Source organism: Ziziphus jujuba, chromosome 10 (assembly GCF_031755915.1).
Source record: "Ziziphus jujuba cultivar Dongzao chromosome 10, ASM3175591v1".
NCBI classification, from domain to species: Eukaryota; Viridiplantae; Streptophyta; class Magnoliopsida; order Rosales; family Rhamnaceae; genus Ziziphus; species Ziziphus jujuba.
In genome coordinates this window covers 808,237-831,374 of record NC_083388.1, presented here as the reverse complement: position 1 = coordinate 831,374, position 23,138 = coordinate 808,237, and the positions used below count along the sequence as shown (strand labels likewise).

At 32.5% G+C, this 23,138-nt stretch overlaps 1 protein-coding gene and 1 pseudogene across 2 annotated transcripts; both read left to right on the top strand.

Annotated features, from left to right (window-relative positions):
- Positions 1-1,394: 1,394 nt before the first annotated feature.
- On the top strand, positions 1,395-3,682 carry LOC125420868 (uncharacterized; annotated as a pseudogene).
- A 15,999-nt stretch (positions 3,683-19,681) lies between these two features.
- LOC107410232 (aluminum-activated malate transporter 2) lies at positions 19,682-22,511 on the top strand. Of its 2 annotated transcripts, none has more exons than XM_016017635.4 (5): positions 19,682-20,473; positions 20,595-20,735; positions 20,901-21,173; positions 21,297-21,547; positions 21,816-22,511. In XM_016017635.4, exons 1-5 carry the CDS (start codon positions 20,179-20,181, stop codon positions 22,320-22,322), a joined length of 1,467 nt encoding a protein of 488 aa, XP_015873121.1. In that variant the 5' UTR covers positions 19,682-20,178; the 3' UTR covers positions 22,323-22,511. The 2 variants fall into 2 exon arrangements, with proteins under 2 accessions (XP_015873121.1, XP_015873122.1); XM_016017636.4 differs by having other exon boundaries at positions 19,684-20,473; positions 21,828-22,511.
- Positions 22,512-23,138: the final 627 nt, after the last annotated feature.

Here is a 23,138-nt window from a genome sequence, read left to right as displayed (position 1 = left end):
GTAAGACATCAACTGAGGCACATTTAGCACGAAAAGGAACTAATTGTGTTTTTTTTTTCTGATTTACTTGTGAGCTGTCTTAATTTTACTGTATGATACATAATTTCTTTTATAAAGTAATTTGAAATGTGTCTTTTGTACTAGTAGTGCATTTTTCAGCTGGGGAGTCGTGTCTTACTATTGTTTTGACCTTTTTTTCATTAAATCTGATACATCAACTTAATGTGTATGGGTCATATAGGTTTGGTTTTGGGAGCTCTCAATGAGGGTTCTGGATTCTGTAGCACCCGAGCAGTTAAATCCAAAGAACTTGTAAGGCTTCTACCCCCAACTGAAGGAGCTCTGCTGGATTAGGCCATCAACCTGAAATCCCATGTTGTCCAACATGAAGATCTAAACTTAGATGAATGTATGCACGGTCGCCATAAATATTGCACCAAACATGAGTTTCAGGTGAGTTGGTATAATTTTCATTCTAGAGTTGATTGTTCCATGTTAATGATAGCGTGGCATTACCTTTTTGAATTCCAAGTGGATGACCCCAATAATCACGTGAATTATTTCCATAATATAACACCTGGTTTGGAAGAACATACATGTTTAGAATGGTTGGAACAATGACAGAGCTTTGTGATTAATTTTGGTTGCAGATGGCATATCCTTTAAATAAATTGATGTGCACGTGATGAACTTCTTCTCAGGCACATATTAAAAACACTAAAAGAAAGAAAAGATTCTGTGATAAAGCCTTCCTCTGCCTGTTGCATAGAGCCTTCTGATGAGAACGAACAGCAGGGCCCTTTACAGCCTTCATGAAGAGATAGGGCAAGTGTTAAGCGGCCAAAGAACCTGTTTTGGGAAGTTTCTCTGGGATACAAACCTAATCAATGATAATACCAACAGTTATATGAGCTCCCATGAGTAACTAAATTCTGTTGACACATGCTTAAACAAAACACAAGCTGGAGTTCAAGAAAATGATGAGAAGAGCAAATGGTCAATTAAGTGATATGAATAAGAAAAGGAGCTGATTCAAGATACAGGGAACGAGCACCCTCTGTTGCATTGATTCAAGATAAGAGTTCATTGAAGCCTGGCTGGCGATGAAGACAACCTCAAGAATATATATAATTTAAACTTAACTGCTGCAATGAAAATGGGGAGTGTAAAAGTTTGATTTGAGGGATTGATGAGAAATGTTTTGGAGAAGTTCATGTATGTTTTTGTTGTTACAGCTTGATCCCATTTCATAGAAGTCGCTCTCTCACAGCGTCGCACTAACATTTGCATTGTGAAATTTTTCATATATGTTTCTTGTGTGTTTACTATCTTTCTATGCTTTTATCTTGCCTAAATCCCATGATAATCCTTGCCAGCCAAAATTTCCTTCACTGATGGAGTCAAACTTTCCATGTGGAGGCCAGCTTAAGGATGAAATTGTAGGAGCTGAAGTGGTCCCCTCAAGTTCCGATGCATGGCTCAACCGTCAGGTTTCTTCATACAATTCAAGGTCTGGACTTAATGTACCTGGTTTTGTCCAATCAAGTGCCAGTCAGAGAGATACGATGTTGATGTTGAGGGAAAATAAGAATTTATCGGGTGTTAGCATTTGTAATCATCTTGGGGACAATGCATTTGTGTCAAATAACTTTAATATGCCTTTACAGGAACAAGTGGAAGCTTAATCCTTGATGGCAATAACGGTTGTGGTACGACTCCATTGCATGAAAGAAGTCAAATACATGATGGAATAAGTAGGCAATCAGAGAAGAATTTAGTTCCTTGTTCTGTTTCAAGCCCAAGCACAGCATTTAGAATGGAGGAGGTTTCTTCATCTAGTTTGGCAGATCAATTAGCTACAGTTCATATGCGGTCAAAAGTTGTTGACCATGGACGATCTAGAGAAGATCTGAAGCTTACTCAAAATGGATTGGCACCAAGTGAGCAAAGGATACAAAGTGAATTGTTCCAAGCTGTTAATAACTCACTAGTCCATCCAGATGAGAGCATGCCTTTGAGTCAGCATATCAATGGTTTTGTTCATGACTTCCAGAACCTTGACAATAAAATGCAGCATCCAGGATCTACAAATGCTAAACTCGAAGATAGATGCATCCAACCTCCATCAGGAGACGACTTGTTTGATATTTTGGGTTTGGACTTTAAAAATAACCTGCTTAGTTGCCATTTGAATAATTTGCTTGCTCAAGGACTTGACTTGTGCACAAAGTATGGGTGAGAATTTGTCTAATTTTACGAACATGAAGGATATGGATTCTACTTTGTGTTCAGCAAGTGAAGGGATATCAGATTTTGGCATCTTCTTTGGAACAGGAACTGCCCATCTTTTGGCTCACCGTGCTGCCAAGCAGAATTCTGATGATGATGATGTGTCTTGCAGAACAACATCGACGAGGATCAGTACTGCCTCTGTCCCTAGCAGTTCCTTGACATATGGATGCAATAGTACATCTAATCATGTACAAGGGGAGGCCCTTCAGCTTCCTGAGCCTATGCATAATGCTGGGACTGTGAAATCTAGTTCATTAAAAACTGGGTGTAGCAAGGACAATGTAGGAAATTGTTCTCAAACTACTTCTGTTTATGGATCTCAAATTAGCTCTTGGGTTGAACAGGGCATAGTGTGAAACGTAAAAATAGTGTTTGGATTGCATATTCAAAGAAGCCTGATGAACTTGGCAAATCAAACTGCAAAAGGCTTAAACCAGGAGAGAACCCTAAGCCCAGGCCAAAAGATCGACAGATGATCAGGGATTGAGTGAAAGAGTTGCGAGAGATTGTACCAAATGGGGCAAAAGTAATGCCTCTCTTCTGTTTTCACCTTATAATCTTTTCCCTTTGGCATATAGTGTTTTCAGATATTAAAGCTATTCTTTTATCTATATTATGTTTTTCAGTGTAGCATAGATGCATTGCTTGAATGCACTATCAAGCATATGCTTTTCTTGCAAAGTGTCACAAAGCATGCCGACAAGCTAAAACAAACAGGAGAATCTAAGGTACGAAGTCCTAAACTTTTTAAGAAATTTTTTTTTATTTTTTTATTTTTTTATTTTTTATTTATTGATAGGAACCTTGGTTGTCCTTTCGTGGGTTGGGCATTGTGAATTGAGAAAGAGATATTAAATAATAGGGAGAGGGTATCTTATAAAGTCCATGAAGGTTAGGTATTGTGCATTGAAGTTATATCTCTTGTATATTTGTAGCATGAGTGGATCTTTGAAGAGCCCAAACAAAAGGTTAAAAAAATAAAAAAGGAACTTCTTACTATATTTAGATTTTGTAAAACTGAAAAGTTAAAATGCTTAAAGTAGATTTTACATCGTTATTACTAGGATATGATGATACACCATTTTATTCCTTGAGCTATAATACATAAGATAAGAGAATTTCTATCCTGGCTATGCAGATTATTGACAAGGAAGGTGGATTGCTTTTAAAAGATAACTTTGAGGGAGGGGCAACATGGGCTTTTGAGGTTGGCTCACAGTCTATGGTTTGCCCTATTGTAGTTGAGGATCTGGATCCCCCTCATCAGATGCTTGTAGAGGGACCGACTAAATATTATTGTTGCTTCAAATTGGAGCTTTTGGATCTGAATTTCTATTTAAACAATTTCTTTTGTTTAATTTTCCTTCTTCTAATGACAGATGCTTTGTGAAGAACGAGGTTTCTTTTTGGAAATAGCTGATTTAATTAGAGCAATGATTTTGACCATTTTGAAAGGGGTGATGGAAGCACGGAATGATAAGATATGGGCACGCTGTGCAGTGGAGGTAACATTCTATACAGACCTTTATTCTGGTCAATTGCACATGGAAGGAATACATAATGTCCATTTTGCTTTCTTTCTAAATTACACTTCTACTTGATGGAAAATATTTTGGCAGTATCCCCTTTTATACTTGACTGCAATTGGTGAAGAAAACTAAATAATAGTTTAGTAAAAGAAGATTTTACTTTTGGCTTTGCTGTTTGATGGAGTTGCGCCTTTTTTATTTTCTATTTTCTTCCTTCTCTTTCCTCTCTGCAAAAACTTGTGCCAGCTAGTGTCTGAGGGCTGGTTTAATACACAGCTAAACAAGAATAAGCTCGCATAATTTTTTCATATGTGCATGTTGAAACCCTTTATTCTAGTAACCATGCTAAGTGATGGTTCATGCTACACCCTTGGTGTAGCTATCAAATTTCAGGACATGATTACATGTCTGAGAATTTAGTATGGATGTAGCTTAGGGGAAACTTAGTAGTGTCCTCTTCCCTCTAGCCAATAAGGCATAAGCATATCTTATATTTTTCTGATGTGAGCTCACACTACAGACTATGAGATGTTGGTCAATGCTTGACGTTACTGGCTAGCCTTTCTGTGGGAGAAGAGAAGTTGACTGTGTTTTAATCTTTCTGATTCCTGTTAAATTGGATAGTATATTTTTGTAAATGCTGGAAATTGATTAATGTAATCTCATTTCACCGCCTCTTGAAGCTTTATATATACACTTGTATCCAATTTGTTTCAATAGAATGAGAGAACTTTAATTAAGGGGAATTTGGCCCAATGTCCCTTTTAGAAGGGCTATGATGATATATACCCCTTCATCGGTCAATTTTTTTTTTTTTTTTTTATCCTTTAATATCCATTACATCCTTAAAAAAATTTTAAAAGATCTATATGTCCTTTATTTTATATTTAATATAAGGAAACCTTTTGTGGCTCTTTCGATTTGGCTTCTGGATTCTCATAAAAAACCAATGCTGAGATTAGAAAGAGGACCAAATCTAAAGACAACAAGCTTGAGTTCGAAGAAAGCAATTCTCAGATCTTCAGGCTAATGCTCGACGATGCCCATCTTCAATCCCACCTTTATTTCTACGAGTATCGGAATGCTTTTACCTTCTCACTTGTGGTTGTTTTTTCTCTGCTGCTTCAGAAATACTTGAATGGTCGATTGGAAGAATTTGCGTCTTTAGCAAATGGTGGTTTTGTTTCGGTTCTACTAGGATTTGTGGGTGTTTTTAAGTTTCTAACGTTGCTCGCCAAGGTTTCTTTTGAAAAATCAGCATCAAGGAGGCTGGAGAAGCCGTGAATAGAATCACCAAAAATTTTGAAAACGTTATCAAATGGGCAAAAAGATTTGATTACTATAGGGCCTTCGGTAATTACCGATGAAATCTACGATAATCAATTGTCCTTGCTGGAAACATTACAGTAGGTTTCATCGGTAATTACCGAAACTCCTGTGGTAATTACATTTTACCAATTTTTTTTACCTCCACAAGTCCCCTAATGTAATAACATGCAAAATATACATTCTTCAATGATCCTAAGGAGAAAAAATTCCAAAAGTTCAGAAAAAGTTTTCAAATTGTCAAAAAAATTTTATTACCATAGAGTTTTTGGTAATTATCGATGCAACATATGGTAATCAATTTGTCCTTACTGGAAATATTACCGTAGGTTTCATCGGTAATTATCGAAACCCCTGTGGTAATCACATTTTACTAATTTTTTAGCGCTCACGAGTCTCCTAATGTGTATTAAATGCAATAACATGCAAAATATATTTTTTTCAATGATCCTAAAGAGAAAAAACCCCAAAAGTTATGAAAAAGTTCTCAAATGGGCACAAAAATTTGATTACCGTAGGGCGTTCGGTAATTACCGATAAAACCTAAAATAATCAATTTGTAGCTGCTGGAAAAATTATCGTAAGTTTCATCGGTAATTATCGAAACTCGTATGGTTATCACATTTTACCAATTTTTTGGCCTCCACAAGTCTCCTAATGTGTGTTAAATGCAACAACATGCAAAATATACATTATTTAATGATCTTAAGAAGAAAAAATCCAAAAAATTCTGAAAAAGTTTTCAAATTGCCAAAAAAATTTTATTAATGTAGGGTCTTCGGTAATTACTGATATAACCTACAGTAATCAATTTGTCCTTGCTGGAAAAATTGCAGTAGGTTTCATCGGTAATTATCGAAACTCCTGTGGTAATCACATTTTACCAATTTTTTGGCGCCCACAAATCCCCTAGTGTGTGTTAAATGCAACAACATGCAAAATATATTTTCTTCAATGATCCTAAAGAGAAAAAACCCAAAAATTCTTAAATGAGCACAAAAATTTGATTACAGTAAGGCCTTCGGTAATTACTGATGAAACCTATGATAATCAATTTATAGTTGCTGGAAAAATTACCGTAGGTTTCATCGGTAATTACCGAAACTCCTATGGTTATCACATTTTATCAATTTTTTGGCCCCCACAAGTCCCCTAATGTGTGTTAAATGCAACAACATGTAAAATATACATTCTTCAATGATCCTAAAGAGAAAAAACCCCAAAAGTTCTGACAAAGTTCTCAAATTGACACAAAAATTTGATTACCGTAGCGCCTTCGGTAATTACCAATGAAATCTATGGTAATCAATTTGTAGTTGTTGGAAAAATTACCATAGGTTTCATCGGTAATTACCGAAAGCCCTATGGTTATCACATTTTATCAATTTTTTGGCCCCCGCAAGTCCCTTAATATGTGTTGAATGCAACAACATGCAAAATATTTTCCACTTTATTCGACAGTTAATGAGAAATGAGGGTAGATAAGAAATGGAAGATGGTTCCATTTATTCAACACTTTCATATCCATTTATTTAAATATTTTCCACAACTGCACAATTAATTCCGTCCTGACTACTCTCTTTTGGACATACTACCATGGAGTCGCATTTTAAAAAAGATTGGAAGAAGCTTTCAAGCTGGGAATAGTCTCCAATTTAAAACTAACTAAATTTCAATGCATACCATTCAAACAAGTTCAAATGGTCCCAAACTAGAGAGCCAATATTTGAGAACTCAATTACCATCCATTTAAATTCTCATCCTTCTTATTTCTTGCTTTTCCACATCTCAAACAATATGGAGAATTTAATAATGAAATTGGGTACTTACACTTCATCTTGAAATAAGAATCATGTAGAAAAACTAAAAACTAAATCTGAATTAGTAAGAGAAAAATGTACAAGTGTTTTATGAATAAAAACTAGAGAATATTACAAGATGATTTTTTCCACTTGCTGTATATAAAGCTCTGACAAGAAGCAAAAATTCTCTGCCACCAACAGAACATTCCTCTGCCAACAACTATAAAATTGCTAAAAGCTATTTTCATTTTCTTGGTGAATCCACCATCAATATATAAACAACAGATGTTGCCCCGCCCGCCATGGAATAAGACAGTTTTCTAAGCATCCAATTCCTGGTGAGAAGTTTTGTCAAAAACCTAGAATGCAAGCAGTCAAGCATCCGCATCAAAAAGTGGAAAGAAAAACAAAGAAAACAAGTATACCAATATACAAGATATAGATAAAACACCATTAAAGTAAAAATTATCCCATTATTGTCAAAAGCAATCTAATTTATTTATAGGCATAAAAAATAATAGAAAACATCAACAAATGAATTTGAACAGAGCATATAAAAAGCTGAGAGAGACAAAGTTCACTTACATTGAAAGAACAGGAATTGCTGATATTGCCCATTGCAGACAGAAAAGAAGAAAATAATAAGATACGAATTAGTATCTTAAAACAGTGTATTTTATGGCAGTTGTGCTATCAAATATGGCATAGAAAAGGCTCAGAATTTATGACATACTGATTAAATTGAGCAAGTAAAATGGTGACAACACAAATTTGATTTTTGGAAGTGCAATGAAAGCCCATGAAATAGCTCCTACAAAAGGCTCTGTTGGTATCAATCTCAATTTGACCTAAAGTTCCCCATCAATGTCAAAATCTCAAACACCAATTGGCACCACAATTGGTATAATGCCAAAATTTAGTAACAGCATTAAAAGCATACTGACACCTCCAGTATAACCGAGACCGATTTGATACCTGGATGAAATCAAAGGAAATATTTGCAGTTAGTTATAATATTTAGCATATAAGTTTTAAAGAAAATAATTAAATACCTAGAGTATCCATAAAGAAAAAAAAAAAAAAAAAACATAACTCTAATTTCGATTCCAATTTATCCCAAAATTAATTAGGAAAAAAAAAAAAACACTCAACAAATGTTTTAAAAAAACCCCATAAACCAATCATATTGCTCTTAGCCACTTTGGCTTTTCTTTTCAGGGGAATAAGAATTTTCAGATTTAGGACATGCACATGATTTTTCTGTAATAAGAATATTTTTTGTTAAAAAGTCATACTGATGCTAACTCTCACACTCACTGATAAGAATCTTTAACTTTCCCTCTGTCTATAACTTCTAAATTCCAATATGTAGAAAGTTACAAACACCTGAAAACTATAAAAAAAAGAAGAAAAAAACAGAGGGACAACCATTGTCTAGGACAGTCCAAGGAAAACCAAAAAATATAAATCAATAAGTAATGTGCTACTACATTGCAATAGATATATGTATAATGTTATGTTTTTACCATTTCAAGGATCATGATTTATGGGAAAAATGGATTGCTGCAACAAATTGTGCCTTGAAACACAAAGATTTGATGTTAAAAACACTGTAGGTTTTCTTTCATGGAGTTGACATATATAAGGGGAACAAAACAAGATTTCATGCATTAATGTCATACCCACAAAGAGATATTTAGAGGAGTATTTGGCCATTGGAGAACACCAGCTTCACAATTACTGTGTTTTCGATATCATACTGATGGGAAAAACTTGTTGAGATTGAAAGGCAGATGGTAGAATCCCTCACTTCTTGTATCTGTCTTAAACGACTGGAACCTATCCCACCAATGCATGCCTCTATCTTTCCTTGTTGCACTGTCTTTCTTATGCAGAGTGATGTCTAGGAAAATTGCCAACATACCAGCAACAAACGGTTCTGACGAGAACGGTATGTTGATTATGTCATTGAACTGCATATGAAGGAGGAAATGTGAGATAATTAAATACTTTCCCAGAGAGGACTAAAGCAAAAGTGAGATATTTGAGAAAAGAGGATTGGTACCCATCTTGCTCCAGTGTGCACTGGACCATAACCATTAACAACAGTATACTCATTGAAGTATTGTGGGATTGAAAAGCCTATGAAAATTGAGAAGCCTATAATAAACTTCGTCCTAAAACTGTTTAGATTGCAAAATTGAAGTAAGCTGAGACCTGCTGAACCTGCTCATGCATAGTGTTAGAGAATTAGATTCATAAACTTTCAAAGGTGTGACAATACAAAAAATGCTTCATTATTTTCATAAAACATACCAACATAGGCAAAGAAAAAGCAATACAAAATCGCAATGATTGGTGCTGGAATTGAGGCAAAGACAGCTCCAAATTTTCCTGAAAATCCATGTTTATGCGCTCAATACATGTACTCTCTTTAAAAATAAAGAATTATATGCAAAATATATCATTTACCTAGTATAGAAAAGAAGATCATGAATCCAGCTGAAATCTGAACAACTCTTCAGCTGCCAACACGTGTCAAAGCTAACAAACCAGCATTTTCACTGGAAGAATTTGAAGGATGGTATATGCCAGCTGGGGAAAACTAGTTAATATATAAACTCAACAATATCTTTAAGTACAAGAATCCTAGAACCATACACAAATACAGATGATCCACTCCCAGTTCCAAATATACCAGAGAAAAGAATGCCGACTACCTGTGATCAGGAGAAAAACATAATGATTACCCAAAAAAATGAAATGGGATATGTATATGAAGGCAACCTAAAAATCATTGCTAGAACTAATGAAGTTTGACTATTTTGGCAAGCAAATTGACAGAACGGAGACAAACATATCAAAACTTTTTTTTTTTTTTTCCTGTTGACAAAAAATATCAAATTATATATAAGAAGTGTCGAAGACTTTCTAACAGCAGCAAGGTGAAAAGTTAGTACATTTCAGTGACACTGTCATATTTTACAACTAAATTCATAATTGCTATCCAGATTGATATTAGCAAGAAATTTGTACCTGCCAACCAACACCACGGCTAAGAATAGAAGGCAGCAGGGGAGTTGCACTTGCATACCTTGACACAGCTATGAAGACACCAGTGGACTATTGAATCGAAATTTTGTTGAAAAAACAAGGAGAAAAAACAAAAAACAAAAGAATTTAGGGAATTATCAATTTGAAGCTACCCAGATTAAATAAAAACATTATCAAGACCGATTTGATACCTGGATGAAATCAAAGGAAATATCTGCAGTTAGTTACAATATTTAGCATATAAGTTTCAAAGAAAATAATTAAATACCTAGAGTATCCATAAAGAAAAAAAAAAAAACATAACCCTAATTTCGATTCCAACTTATCCCAAAATTAATCACACAAAAAAAAAAAAAAAAAAAAAACACCCCACAAATGTTTTAAAAAAAAACCCTAGAAACCAATCAAATCGAAAAGCCAAAGGAAAAATGAAGCAAACAGACCAGGCATTTTATCAAAGAGGCCAAGCGAAACAGTAAGCTTGGGCATCTGCTTCCCCCATGCAACACCACCCTTGAGCTTCGTATACAAATCCATGTCCTCCTTCTTCACAATACCGTAATTTCGAATTCCAAACCATGAATTTCTTTGTATGGAATTTTGGTAACTGGAGAGATGAAATGGGGCTGTTTGGCAAAAAGGCAACTAAGTGAAGAAAGCTTGATGAATGAGAAGAGATGAGCCAGCTTTGGGGGAAAGGTGATGAAAGAGAAGAGAAAAGTCGGATGAAGAAAAGAAAGAAAGAAAAAAATAAGTAAAAATATTTAATTTGGATATAAGGGTATTTTAGGATTATCAAAAATTGAAAGGGTAAAAAAAAAAAGATACCAAATGAAGGGGTAAAAATCGTTAAGCTCATCCCTATGAGGGCATTGAGCCAAATTCCCCTTTAATTAATGTGCGTCTGTCTTTTCTTTTAGCTTTTTTTCTTCCTTTCAATTAAAATTTAAGCCTCGGCCTACTCTTCTTATTTTACCAAAACAATATTTTTTAACCTCCTTCTTTTTTCAAGCCTCCATTTTAAACATTTTTTCATATATTATCCAACATAGAAAGTGGTGTGGAAATTGGGAAGAATACAGAATATATATATTTTTAAATAAATCAAATTGAGATTGGTGATGTGGATTATTTTAAGGAGTACATTAGTTTGTGATAACAAATCAGCAATATGATTTGTTACCACCGTTGTATTGAAGATCCATTCCCTAAAACTGGCTTATACTTTAATCATTGTTAAGACTTTTCACCTTACTAACTCAAAAAAAAAATATATATATATATATATATAAAAGAAAAACCAAAAACGAATAGCATAAAAACAAAAACATAACCATGCCACATACCCTATCAATGACTCAACTTCCTCGACAAAGTAGGAAAAGCGTCATTGAAAGAGCTCCCTATATAACGTACTTACCAAATACCACCTATCTATCATAAGGGGGGAGAACCGAGTCTCCCTTTCGTGTTCTTCTTGCATTGCATGAAGACCAGACCAGATTCATATTCTTCTTCTTCTCTTCCACAAAAGCGTGCTGATGAAGAGAATTAGATGAAGGTAAACATTTTTGTATTAGGCTTACATGGATGGCATGGTATCACAACACATTTCACAATGAACACTCAACAATATCATCTAGGACTTCACATACTTTATATGTTGAACATGAATATATATATATATATATATATTGTATTGTTTATATTGCGTGTGAAAATTGAATTTAATACGGCATGACATGACATAACGATTGTATGTGGTACCTCTCTTTTTACAGGGTTACAAATCTTAGCAAATTGGTGTTCCAAAATTCTAAGCCGGAGCTGAATCAAATTAGAAAGTTTAAACAATAATTTTTTCACTATTAGGATCCTTTTGTATATTCTTTGAATTAACCTATAGACAATGTATGAATATCACTAATGTTTCTTCTTCTTCTTTTATATTTTATATTTTTATTTTTTGAAACTGGAGAGGAAATATTCAGACTCAGGATTGCAGAGACTTTGCTATTGGGCTTTCTCTACAGGAATCTAATATGCTTACTTTGGGGCTGGTTTTATATTTTATTTTAATTTTTGAGTGCAAAGTTAGTTTTTTGAATTTTGATACATATCGTTAGTACTCTCACTCACACCAATTATCCAAATGAAAATTTTAAATCCCAACCACATCATTTTTTCTAAGTTTGAGTGTATATATACATTTTTTTTTTCTCTAGTCCAATTTTTTCGAGAAATTTGTGTATCTCTTTCTTGTCTGTTATACATTATTGTTGTTTTTATTATATGTTAATTAAACGAAAAAGTGCCGTTATTTATTTTATTTTTTTCCTTTTTATCAAAATAGAGATTAGAGTCGTTATTAAGAAACATAAGAAATGACGGATACAAATTAAATTTAATATAGCATATAAATTAAATCACTGATTCCCCAACAGCATGTTTGGAACCGGATAAGGACTAAGGCTCATTCTGATAACCGTATGTGATGATAAAATTGAAAAATATTACATAAACGAAATCTTACCAATATATATATATATATATAATTTTGTTATAAAACGTATTAATTAATCAAAATTATATAAGAATCAAATTATGTAATCCATAATTATCCGTTACATGTAACGGATACAGATCTTCTGTCTCCAAAACTTTGTCCCCAATTTTGTCCCACTAATAAAAAATTGACACCTCATTTAAAATATTATCATATATTTTCTTTTGTTTTCACGTCATTCACCGTTAAGTTATACTAACAGAAGTTTTCTTGTGGCTGCAAAACTTCAATTGGGCCCACTTTATTAAAATTTAAAAATAAAGTCCTCTACCATTCTTTTTCTTTTTGTTTCTGTTCTTTTTTTTATTATTATTATTGTGCCATTCTTGCCGTTCTTCTCCCCTTCAACTATAACTTATATATTTTTTAATTATTATTATACCAATCGAATCCCACTCATTAAAGTTTCAAAAAAGCCTTAAATCATTCTTCTTCTTTTTTCTGATTTTTTATTTTTTATTTATTTTTTGTGCAATCCCCTACTAGTCTTCACTCTAACTAGTCATCACTCTAACTATTATACTTTTTTTAATTTTTTTTTTTCTACCGTGCAGCAGCAGCAGCCATTAAGGCTTCTTTCTCTATTTTTCTTTCTACCAGGCACCGCAGCAATTTCTTTCTGTTATGTTATATATAAAAAAAATATCAATTTACAATTTTAACAAAACACATCTATCATCGAATATAAAAGAATACTTTATTCATCAAAAAATATATATATATATATATATATAAATATAAAAGAATATTATTTTTAACTCTAAAAAAATGTAATAAATGTTTCTAAAGTGCTTTAAATAGTAAAAACAAATGATATAAAACTTATTCTCAATAGTAAAAACAAATGATATAAAACTTATTCTCAATAGTAAAAAAAAATAATATAAAACTTATTTTCAATGTTTCTATATCCCTATGTCAAACTTCTATATATTCTTGTTATTATCAATGATATAATTGTCATTGAATCCGAAACATTGGTGCTCTTGGGGAATTGCATGCACCTACAAAAAGACACACAAATACATGTCATTTCCTATAAAAATAAGGCAAACTTTAAAATAAAAAAAAAATTATATATATATATATATTTGATAATCTTTTGAAATACCTATTCTAATAGATTCAACATACTTGTATTCTGAATCAAATTTGTTGAAGCAACATGACTACAAACCTAGTATATATAATATTTTAATATATATAAAAAACAAGAAAATAAAATAATATTAATAATTTTTACCATAAAAAAAATAAAACATGAACCACAAAGATGAAATGTAATTAAAAATATAGTATTACTTGATCACCATGGTATCCAGGCACAATGTTGAATGGCAAGTTTAATAGATCTTGACTATTAAAATTAGAAGAAACCTGCAAGTGAAAATATATGCAAATATATTAAATATTAATATAAATAACGCAGACAAAATTTTGGTTAATAATAATTATAACCGCATTGAATGGAATATTGAAATAACTAAGTTTGTTGAATTGAACGTGAATTCTTACATCATTATCTGCTATTTCACTAGCATGTGACTGTTGCTGAGATGGTTCTCCAAGTGCAACATTTTTCTTCTTTCGCACCCTTTCAAGAGCATTTCTTGACCTTGTAGATTTTCCACGTACTCTTTTCTTATTTTTAATTCCTTTAATCTTCTCACTAGCACTTGGTATGGTTGTAGTCTCTACGATTTTAGAAATGGATTTTCCAATATTATTGTCTTTTAAATATGCATCCACATCATCTAAAATCTTAGCAAGAGCAGTTCTTGCAATTTTATATGTTTCTTCTGTTTCTGCTGCCTTCGTTGCCACTTGAGTTTGCAATCTACACAGATCCTTATAACGTCTTTCCAAACTTACTTTAAGGTCTTCATTTATTGTATTTGCAAATACAAATTCAGAATTTCCTAACTTTGCAGATTTTGTCCATCGTTTCAAGATATATTGTATAGGAATTTTCTTTATATCCTTTGAAGAAAGAACTTTAAGAGCATGGGAGCACAAAATTCCTGTAAACTCAAACTTTCTACAACTGCAAATCACTGTGTTATCAGAAAAATCATATCTAACAGTATGCTAAAATTGTTTTTTATGATTGGTAAGTTTGTACTCCGTCACTGTCCCAATATGATCAAATATTTGCATAGCACAATCATAAGCCTTACATAACTCATCTTGGAACACCTTGAATACTGTTGGGGTGTAAATACTTGCTGCATCTTTTAGAATTTCAACTGGAAATGATAACGAATGGAGTACTTTGAGTCTCTTTGAAATCAGCCTTTAGTTCTTCATAACGACGATCTTCAATTAACCTCTGAAAATGCTCAAAGAACCTCAATAAATTATGTTGATAGCTGACATAATTTTTAATCACATTATTCATACTCTCACTCCATTGAGTAGTAGTCATATCTGCACAAAAAGTCTCTCTTCCATAAACCAATGCCCATTTCTTTCTCAAATCAAACATTCGTATAAGCCAATCATTATCTTTAAGATCATATTTCTCAAGCATTGCATTCCAAGCTAGAAAAAATTCTTGTTCTTCTTCATAATCATATATGCAGCTACTAAAATCTTTGGCAAACTCTCGAAATTTGGCAAAAACTCCACTAAGATGTTTTACTGCATTTTGATACAAGTGCCATATACACAACCGATGACATGTTTCTGGCCATTGAGAAGTTAATGCTTTTGCCATTGCTGGATCTTGGTCAGTAAGAATAGTTTTTGGTTTTTTACCTGACATTGCTTTTACAAAAGTATCAAACAACCAGATAAATGTTTCAGCACTTTCATTGTATAATAATGCAGCTCCAAATATAGTAGTTTGCTTATGGTGATTCACCCCTAGAAACATAGCAAAAGGTCGACCACTTTGATTTTTCCTATAAGTTGTATCAAAGCTAACTACATCACCAAAATGAGAGTACGCAATCATCATTTTTGCATCTGCCCAAAAAATATTACTTATCAAATCATCTTGATCCACTTGTATTGCATAAAAAAAGTAAGGATCTTCCAATTGCATAGATTGTAAGTATTCCAAAACACCACCTGTCTCTCCTACCTTCATTTGAATTGTTTTTTTCGTTTTCAAGTAATTCTTGTAATCATCACGAATAAATCCAAGATTTTCATATCCACCTACTCGCTTAGCCATTAACTCCAAACTTGCTTTAGGAGCAATTCCTGAACTATCAGCTATATCTATTTCAGCTGCTTGGACAAAAGTTAACTTCCTCTGAGACCTATGCAAATGACTTTTACTGGGAGTTGATGTCACATGTGTATGTTGGGCAATGAAATCGGTAATACGATATTTACCAGTCTAATCCAAATTTATTTTCATTCTAGCTAAACAACCAAATCTTGTTTCAGCACGATAAGATTTAACATTAATATTTCGTTTATCCTTTTCCCGAAAGCCTTCACAACAACAACAAAAAGTTCTATTTTTCATATTTCCACTTTGATATTTATGTCCCTTACTCCTTCGAATGCCAAAACCAACCTTGTAAGCATAAGCATTATAAAAGTTATAAGCTTCATCTTCACTTTTAAATTCCATTCCAACTTTTGGTATCATTTCATCCAAAATTTTAGAATGAATCGCTTCTATTTTTTCTTGACCAGTTATGTTTCTTTCATCTTTTTTATCTTCATCTTCCAATGACATATTAATATCTTTACTCACATAACTATCATTATCCATGATCTTCAGCACTATAATTAAATATCATAAAGAAAGAAATTAGAATCATAAAAATTAAAAATAACGGTATAAATAGATATATATATATATATATATGACAAGCTTAATTATATCAATAGAAAATATAATATCAAAGCAAAATAAAAAAAGAATAATATTTTAAAGCCTAGAATATTTTAATTTATTATAAAATATTAGAATATAGCAAGAATGCAATATCATATTTTAAACCCTCTTATGGATGCATTACCATACGAAACACATAAATAAAAAAGATATATGATTAAATTTTATATGTGTTTTTCTATTGTTTAGATTAAATATTATATAAATAAAATTGAAATCAATATTGAATATAATAATTACATAAATTTACTCAAGCAAATAATCAAGAATGTTGATATAGAAAGTAATAATCACTTATCGAAAACTACCGATGAAGTTTCTAATTTATAATAAAGAAGGTACCTGTTTTCTTTTTTTCGAGAGTGATAGGTACGATTTGATGGTTGCTGCAGTGCCTCACGACATAAAAAACTAGAGAAAGAAATTGCTGCAGTGCCTGGTAGAAAGAAAAATAGAGAAAGAAGCCTCAATGGCTGCCGCTGCCGCACGGTAGAAAAAAATAATAGTAATTAAAAAAAGTATAACAGTTACGGGATCTTCTGGCAGGGGGATTGCACAAGAAAATAAAAAAAAATAATAAGAAAAAAAGAAGAATAATTTAGGGTTTTTTTGAAACTTTAATGAGTGGGATCCGATTAGTATAATAATAAATAAATAATATATAAGTTACAGTTGAAGGGGAGAAAAACGGCAAGAATGGCACAAGAAACCAAAAAAAAAAAAAAAGAACAGAAAAGAAAAGAAAAAGAATCATAAAGGATTTTGTTTTTAAATTTTAATAAAGTGGACCCAGTCGGAGTTTTGCAACTACAAAAAAAACTTCCGTTAGTATAATTTATAACGGTAAAAACAGAAAAAAATATATGATGGTATTTTGGATGAGGTGTCAATTTTTTATTAATTGGATAGAATTTGGGACAGAATTTTGAAGACAGAAGATCTGTATCCACATGTAACTGATCAGGCATACTTTTAATATTGAAGGCAAAAAAAAAATGCTGATGGAAACAAGAGAATGAACGGAAATCTAGTATCTGGTTCATCTAGGAAAAACCAATAGACTTTCGGAGTAAGTAAATAAGTCTTCAACCCTAAGAAATTCATTATCCGTGGGGTTTCCACGAACTTTAGTGTCCACCTCTTGAATCGTGGATGGCTTGTTAAAATTGTAAACACCAAGTCGGTAACACCATTGTAATTTCTTCAAGCAAAAATACTCGGAACATTATAATTTCACCACTCAATCCATTCCTCAGTGGGCATGGAATTAATGTATGATGCAATCGCCACAGATAATTGTATATCCCACGACCACGAGGTCTCGGTATTATTCTTCATCGCCCATATATCGATTCTACATGGTCCGAACAAAATACCCTCATGTTCTCTAGCGGCGGTAGAAACATATAGAACAAGTGAGTTTTTGAGTGATCCAAGAGACATGAGAATGGTTTCCTTACTATACTCCATTGGCAGCCTTGTTTTCCGAATTCTTTTGTCACACAAATCAAACCACATAATGAACCTTGAGCCAGTAGAGTACTTACTGTCTGATAACCAATAAAAAGCTCCATTGAAATATATGCGGCAAGCAGAGATACCTGAAGGAAATGTAGTCGCATCATAATCGGCTGGGGATTTTATCACATTCCATGAATTTTTCTTAAGAGTTACTTTTTTAGATGGAATTAATTACTAACTTGTGTTAACAAAGAAAGATACCATATACAGGCATGTCACGTGAATATGGAGGACATATTCTACGCAAGCCGGGGTCAGTATGTACTTTCATGTCTCGAGAGAAGAAAAACTCATTCTCTTACCAGAGAACTAAACAATTAAGAGAGAGCCTCTATCTTCCAGCCAAAAAAAAAAAAAACTTTTATCATGGACATCCTCATACTGACTCAGTAAAAAAAATACAGCCTTAAACTTGGGGTTCCTATAGATTTTGAAAAGATCAACAAAAATATACTGAAATAACAATCAATTTTTTTGATAATTTGATTAATATTTGTTAAATTATTATTTTAAAATTATTAAAAATTACAAAACAAGAATTTAAACTTTTGGGAGAAAATATCCTTAAATGTTTTAATTGTATATAATAACCAAAATAAATATGATTGATTATTTTCTTATATATATATATATATATATTTATATGTATTATTACTATACATAAATGGGTTAAAAAAATTATTATTACTTAAAGGATAAAATAGTAATTCTATTTTAAAATTTTAATTATATTAGAAGGAAAATCTTAAAAGCTATCCTAATTATTTTTCAAATCTTAACTTTTAAAGGGATTATTAAAAAATCTAAGTTTATGAGTTTACCAAACAAAAATTCTACCATAAGCAAAAAGTGGAAATTTAGAAGCAACCACAAACGCACAATCACCACAAAAATATGCATGCCCACTCATGAGAAGTCATCAAGTTTTTTAAAAATTAAATAAAAAAAGAAGAGAAACCCTTGATTTTTCAATTCAAATCAAGTAGCGTATTCGCCATTTGGTCCCAAATTAAATTTAGCCAATTTCAATGAATTAGGCCTAAATATATGTAAAACCAATCAACTAATTAAAACTTGAAATAAAAGGCTTATAAATTTAAGTTCAAATTCAAGCTTGCTTTTCCTCAATAAAAAACGAGTTTTTTTTTTTTTTTTTCCTTTTGATATTGTGGCTGAAGGATTAATGGAACTCGATCATGCATATATCACATGCTTATGATTTTATAAGGTTTTTGAACTTAGAGAGTTTATCATTGAAAAAAAAGAAGAAGTTATAATTAAAGTTATTAAATCATTTACCAACATTTTTGGTTGCCAAATAATTTGGTAGCATTAATTAAGTAGATTGCGGTGAATTTCAGCGGTGAATTTCAGCAACTTTTGTAGTAGCTAGGTTGGACTTATTAATTTTTCCACCACTAAACGACTATCATTTTCATTGGGTATTTTAAATTTGATGAATGATTAATTTTGCCCAAATACAGATCAAAGTCCTTCTGCCCTATATAGACAAAAAAACGAAAAAACAAAAAATGTGGTTCCGCGTGGACACCTGGGGAAATCATGAAAGCAAGTTAAAGCCGTAAACAACTAATATATTTTCCGTCATTTGCTCGTTCTGAAAGAAAAAGCTAGCTGGATACAGAAGAGGTTATCAATTACCATTATTAAATGACTCACTAGTCCTTTCTTACCTAGATTGTCACAGTCACAACTCGCAGCCCAAAAACCCGTGTCCAGTCCTCTGTCGTAATTAGGTAAACTGACAACAACAAAAATCTTGAAAATTTAAAAAACTCAAAAATGCACGGTCAGTAAGGCCTTCTTTCGCTGTGAGTCACTACCTACTTTCTAATAATTAAATATATAGCGTAGCTCACTCTTCCGTACCCAAAACCAAATCCTAAAGGGTGACATCTGGTTGTTCATTTTGGTACTTCCGGAAGTGACCCAGAACTTTCTTTCTTTTGATTCTCCAACAGCAAAACGTGTTTTTCCACCTGAAAGCAGTGCTTCGACTGGCATTTTTTCTTTTTTTATTTTTTCTTTTTTTTGGTATTACTGTGCTTATATATTTGTATAATGTAATGTAAGTTGAGTTATATAACTTTCCTTTCTTTTTTGTGCTTTTTCCTGAGAATATCAAAAACTACTGTTGGATTGGATCAAGAATAGTAGAGTTTTTTTGTGGGTTTTTAATTAATTGCATTCCACAAATAGATCTTGTTGTATATGGTGGCCATGGCGTCACAGTTGCACAAGGATGAAGATGTTAGTGGAGGAAGACTTGGGTTTGGGAGGGTTAAGGCATTATTTGAGAAATTAAAGAACTGGGTTGTGGAAATTGCAATGAAGACAAAGAAATTAGGGGAAGACGATCCAAGGAGGATTGTTCATTCTCTTAAAGTAGGACTAGCAGTCAGTTTGGTTTCTCTGTTTTACAACTTTGATTTTGTTTATGATGGTTTTGGGAGCTCTGCAATGTGGGCTGTTTTGACTGTTGTGGTGGTCTTTGAGTTCTCTGTGGGTAAGTTTTTCTATGCTTTAATTTAATATTATTATTATTTTTTTCTTCTTTGGGCTTATTAGATTTAACTAGTTAATTAAGCTTCACAACTAAAGTGGTAGAAAATTTTCTCTTGATGCAGGGGCAACACTTGGAAGAGGCTTAAATAGGGGCTTGGCAACATTTCTAGCTGGGGCTTTAGGATTTGGTGCGCATCATTTAGCAAATCTTTCAGGAGACAAAGTGCAACCAATACTCCTTACACTCTTTGTCTTTCTACTTGGTAATTAATTATTAGCATATGCTCAACAAATTAAACAAAGTCAATTTCTTCATATCTTTGTTGTTTGATTCTTAGTTTAAAAAAAAAAAAAAAAAAAAAAGTACGGCAACAATAACAATGTTCATGAACTAATTGTATATAATTGTGGTCTATATATAAATGCAGCTGCGTGTGTGACATTCATACGCTTCTTTCCCCGGATGAAAGCCAGATACGATTATGGGCTCCTTATTTTCATCTTGACATTCTGCATGATATCAGTTTCTGGTTATAGAGATGAGGAAATTCTTGAAATGGCCCATAAAAGAGTATCCACAATCCTCATTGGTGGCCTTACAGCTTTGTCTGTCTGCATCTTGATTTGCCCAGTTTGGGCGGGTGATGATCTTCACAACTCGGTTGCCAACAACATTGAAAAACTAGGCAACTTCTTAGAAGGTACATTATATATATTTATACAGCATCCTCATTAATTTCACTTTTTATCTTTTTCTCTGCTTAATTTGCTTTGTTGGGATTACTAGAACTAAGTATTAAAGTAATTGATGCAAAATATTACAGGTTTTGGGAATGTGTACTTCAAAAAATCAGAGGATGGAGAATCCAACAAGGCAGTTCTACAGGGCTATAAGAGTGTTCTAAACTTAAAACAGAGTGAAGAATCCCAGGTTAATTTTGCAAGGTGGGAGCCTCGACATGGCAAGTTCAGGTTCCGACACCCTTGGAAACACTATTTGACAGTCGGAACTTTAACTCGACAATGTGCATATCGAATCGATGCCCTTAATGGCTACATCCAATCTGAAATTCAGGTAACATATTTTTCTCATTAGTGCCATGTTTACTTATCATCACTATTTGAATGTTGTTACATATATATTCGACTATGATACAATGTCAAGTTACCTAAGATTTTTATTTTCATACTTTGTTACATCTAAAATGTTTAAGATGTTAAAATCAAAGGATAAGATGTTCTACTCTAATCAATACCAATGAGGCATTTGGAATTACAAACTAGATAACATATATCTCACTCTAATGTATACAATATTAAGCTACCACTAATCTCATATGTAGGCGTTGTTACAGGCACCATTGGAAATTGGAAGTGAAATGGAGGAAGCGTGCATGAAGATGAGTTCAGAATCAGGGAAAGCTTTGAAAGAATTAGCAGCAACCATGAGAACAATGACATTGCCATGCTCTGGTGGCGGCGCCGCCCCTCATATCGCGAAATCGAGACTGGCAGCCAAGAGCTTGAAGTCATTGCTGAAGTTAAAGACAGGATTAATGTTGGAGGATAACACAAGTGATCTTCTAAACTTAGTACCAGCTGCCACAGTGGCTTCCCTTTTAGTCGATGTGGTATGTTGCACTGAGAAAATCGACAAGGCAATCGAAGAATTGGCCTCCCTTGCAAAATTCAAGAGTTCTGAACCAACAATGGAGGATCATAAACCCAAATTGAATCGTCAGATGGCATTCTTGCAGCAACGTTCAACGTCGTTTGGACCTCATCATGTTGTTACCATTCGTCAGACATCTCAATGTCGACATGATCAAGCTCACAAGGATGAGAAATAGATATGCCGTATCATATAATATAATATGTTTCATAATCATATAGTATGCCATCATGGGTTTTGCTCTGTAGAGATTAGAAATAATATTAGTATTGGAATTAATTTTCCTAATCCATGTACATAATCCTTTTCTTTGTGGCCAAAATTTTTCTAAAATGAATGGACTGTGGTTCTGTATTCACAACGAAAATGACTTTATACACCAATTTTTTTTTTTTTTTTTTTTAAAAAAACCTATCAAATATATATATGTGCTTCATAAAAATAATACAATAATATTTTCAATTGGTATGATTGAGTTTTTCAAATTGTCTTTTGAATTCAATATCATTTCTCTCACTGAGAAGTCTTGACTAAAAATTTAATTGACATAACTAAAAGATAAGAAAAAATAAATCAATTGAAACAAACAAACTGAATTAATCAAACCAGACGAAAACTATATAGTCAACGATCATGACTTTATACACCGAAATTTTAAAAACATATCATAATATATATGCTTCAAAGTTAAATAAATAAATGACATGCTCCTCCTTCAAAAAAAACAAATAAATAACATTTTCAATTGGTATGATTTTGATTAAGTTTTCCCAGTTGTTTTCTTTTTCTTTTTCTTTTTTTCTTTTTTTTTTTCTTTTTTTTTGAATTCAGTATCAATTCTCTCTCTGAATCAATAGATATGTCAAAAGTCATAATTTTTCTTTTAATTTGAACAACAAATTACAAATTTTTATTTGGACTAGAAGGGTTATATTTTTTTTGTTTCCCTTTTTTAACACAAGAAGTCTGACTAAAAAATTAAACTAAAAGATAA